General features: G+C 33.6%; 1 protein-coding gene across 1 annotated transcript in view; it reads left to right on the top strand.

The window, feature by feature from the left end:
* Positions 1-2,918, top strand: part of ADAMTS3 (ADAM metallopeptidase with thrombospondin type 1 motif, 3) — a 498,368-nt gene that overhangs the window by 224,717 nt on the left and 270,733 nt on the right. Inside the window, exon 4 of the mRNA XM_006876862.1 lies at positions 2,111-2,267. Within this exon, the coding sequence (XP_006876924.1) occupies positions 2,111-2,267 (157 nt within the window). The remainder of the gene's footprint in view (positions 1-2,110; positions 2,268-2,918) is intronic.

Genomic DNA, 2,918 nt, shown 5'->3' with positions numbered 1-2,918 from the left:
TTGATTAGACTACAGATTTTGGTAGTTGTCTTCAGTTTCTTCATATTTGGCATTCATGGTTGGTGTATAAATTTGAATCATAGTTGGATTAAGTGGTTTTTCTTTTAGGCATTTGAATGTTATCACATAATTATTCTTTAGTGTTGATCTTGAAATGTTTTTTGTAGTTCATATGTTCCTCATCTTTTCGGAATTAAAGAAAAGAATAAGTAATCATAAACAATAATAAAATAAAAGAGGAGGAATGGTAACCTTTCAGTGTATAAGCATAAAAAATAAAAAAAAAGCTAAGATCATGAAGTTTTATTCTTCCATTGCCATCAAGTCAACTCTGACTAATTGCAACCCTGTACAGGATTTCAGAGGAGTTCTGGTAGCATAATGGATTATGAACTGAGTTGCTAACTGAAAGCTCAGCAGTTCAAACCTACCCACCGCCCTGTGGGAGAAAGATGCATCAGTAAAGATTTCCAGTCTTGGGAAACCTGTAGAAGGTCGCTATGTGTTGGAACCAACTCCATAGCACAATACCACCAGCAACCACAGGATTTCAAAGGCTGTAAATTTTTATGGGAGCAGAGACCCTTATCTTTGGAGTCACTGTTGGGTTTGAACTGCTGACCTTGCAGTTAACAGTCCAGTGCTTATCCTGGGCAATGGAGTTATATTGTTGTTGTTGAGTACCGTCGAGTCAGTGCTAACTCTTAGTGACCCTGTATAGGATTACTGAGGAGCTGCTGTGGGCAGAACTGTTGACCTTGTAGTTGACAGCCTGGTGCTTATCTTGCTGTGCCACACCAAGACCCCATGAAGTTGTATTAGGATTGGACAAATATTGGTTAGTACTTCAAGTTAGTAAATGTTAGAAATCTGGGGTTTTCCCACTGAAACATTCAAGAGGCTGTTTGACGATATGAGTTACATTATATTGTTAAGATTACAATGTATAACTCATTCCTTCTTAGTATGGGAAGAACACGTAAATTATTTCAACAATTACATAATATGAAAGGTCAGCAACTCCATATTGGTGTTCCATTACATTTCTTTTAGAGATAAAGTAGGAAATAGAATACACAAATACAATTTTTTTCAATCTGATGGAATATATACATTGTATGATTTTCTTATTTTTACCATATGTATACTTTTCATTGCTACCTTATTAGAATCTTTTATTCAGCTAAAAGGATTTCTTCTTTGTATTACTATACTTATTAACAGTTTGACCATTTGAGATGAATAGCCAAACGTAGTAAGAAAGAAACGTGTTGTTTATTATTATTAAGTGTCATCAAGTCAGTTCTGACCCATAGTGAAGCTATGAGTAACAGAATGAAGTGCTGCCCAGACCTGTGCCATCCTCACAATTGTGTTCGAGTCCATTGTTGCAGCCACTGTCATTCTGTCTGTCTCTTACTGACATTGAGATTCATTGAGGTTTTCACTAACCCGCCACTTTTCCAAGCAATATGTCCTTCTCCAAAGTCTTGTCCTTCCCAAAAACATATTGAAAATACTTGAGACAAAGCCTCACAATCCTCACTTCTAAGGAGTGCTCTGACTGTACTCATTTGAAGATAAACATGTTTGCTCTTCTAACTATATATGGTACTTTCAGTATTCTTCATCAGCAGCATCATTCAAATACAATGATTCTTCTATGGTCTTCCTTATTCATTGACCAAACTTTCACATGCATATGAGGTAATTGAAAATACCATGGCTTGGGTCAGGTATCACCTCAAAGTTACATCTTTGCTCTTTAACACTTTGAAAAGGTTTTTTTTGCAGCAGATTTTCCAAATGCAATCTTTTTTGTTTGATTTCTTTACTGCTGCTCCCATAAACATTGATTATGGATCCAAACCAAATTAAGTCTTTGACAACTATGTAAAATTTTTCTTCTTATCTAATATGGATTTCTTCCTTGTACATGTTATTAGACATACTAACAGCTTCACTATTTGAAATAAATAGCCAAATGTGGAGTGAAAGAGCCTTAGTTACCAAAAATAGCATTCTTGCAATTTAAGTAGATTATAAATTGCTTGTGAACTGAATATGATGGTATTTCTTTTAAATAAACATTAAATCATGTTTCTTCTAGGCTGGAATGATAAAGAGTGATAGTGATGAATATTTCATTGAGCCTTTGGAAAAAGGTAAGCAGATGGAGGAAGAAAAAGGAAGAATTCATGTTGTCTACAAGAGATCAGCAGTGGAACGGGCTCCGATAGACATGTCCAATGACTTCCATTTTCCAGGTAGGCATTTTTGACTTAATAATTGAAGGCTTAATAATTGTTTGTAATTTTAAGGTATGTTGAAAATAATTCTCCCATCTATTAAAAGATGAATGAATTTTGTGTACTTTGTATAAAGTGGAGAGAGCAATAGTTTATATCTGTGAATCATGAAGTCAAATAGTACTACTTATTTTAAAAAGTATCCATCACACACAAAGGTAACCCTTTGCCATACAAATAGATCATATTTAAAAATTTTAAACTACAATTAATGAGGCATAGCTTAGATGCTTCCAGAAAACACAAATATTTTTAATTTTAAGGGAAGCTAGAGAAAACAGTTTTAATGTAAAACTTTTTATAAGAAATCATATATAACAAACATGTATGAGATACAGTAAGTCACTAGAGAAAAATGTATTAATGTATTATTAAAAATGTATTATTGTATTATTTAAAAAAGAAGCAAGTCATGTTTTTTGATTCATTATTTTTTTCACAAATTTCTGATTTAAAACAGCAGAACTGCATTACTGTGCACAACAATATGAAATTTGTGACTATCCTAGAGAGTCAGCATTTTGTAACAGAAAGAGAATGTGCACTGGTGTTAGACAGATTAGTGTGAGTACTATCTCTTTCATGAACTGGTTGTGTTACCTTGGATAG

This window comes from Chrysochloris asiatica, unplaced genomic scaffold, assembly GCF_000296735.1.
Source record: "Chrysochloris asiatica unplaced genomic scaffold, ChrAsi1.0 scaffold00420, whole genome shotgun sequence".
NCBI lineage: Eukaryota > Metazoa > Chordata > Mammalia > Afrosoricida > Chrysochloridae > Chrysochloris > Chrysochloris asiatica.
Note: the sequence above shows the minus strand (reverse complement) of the source record. Positions and strands in the feature narration are given on the sequence as shown.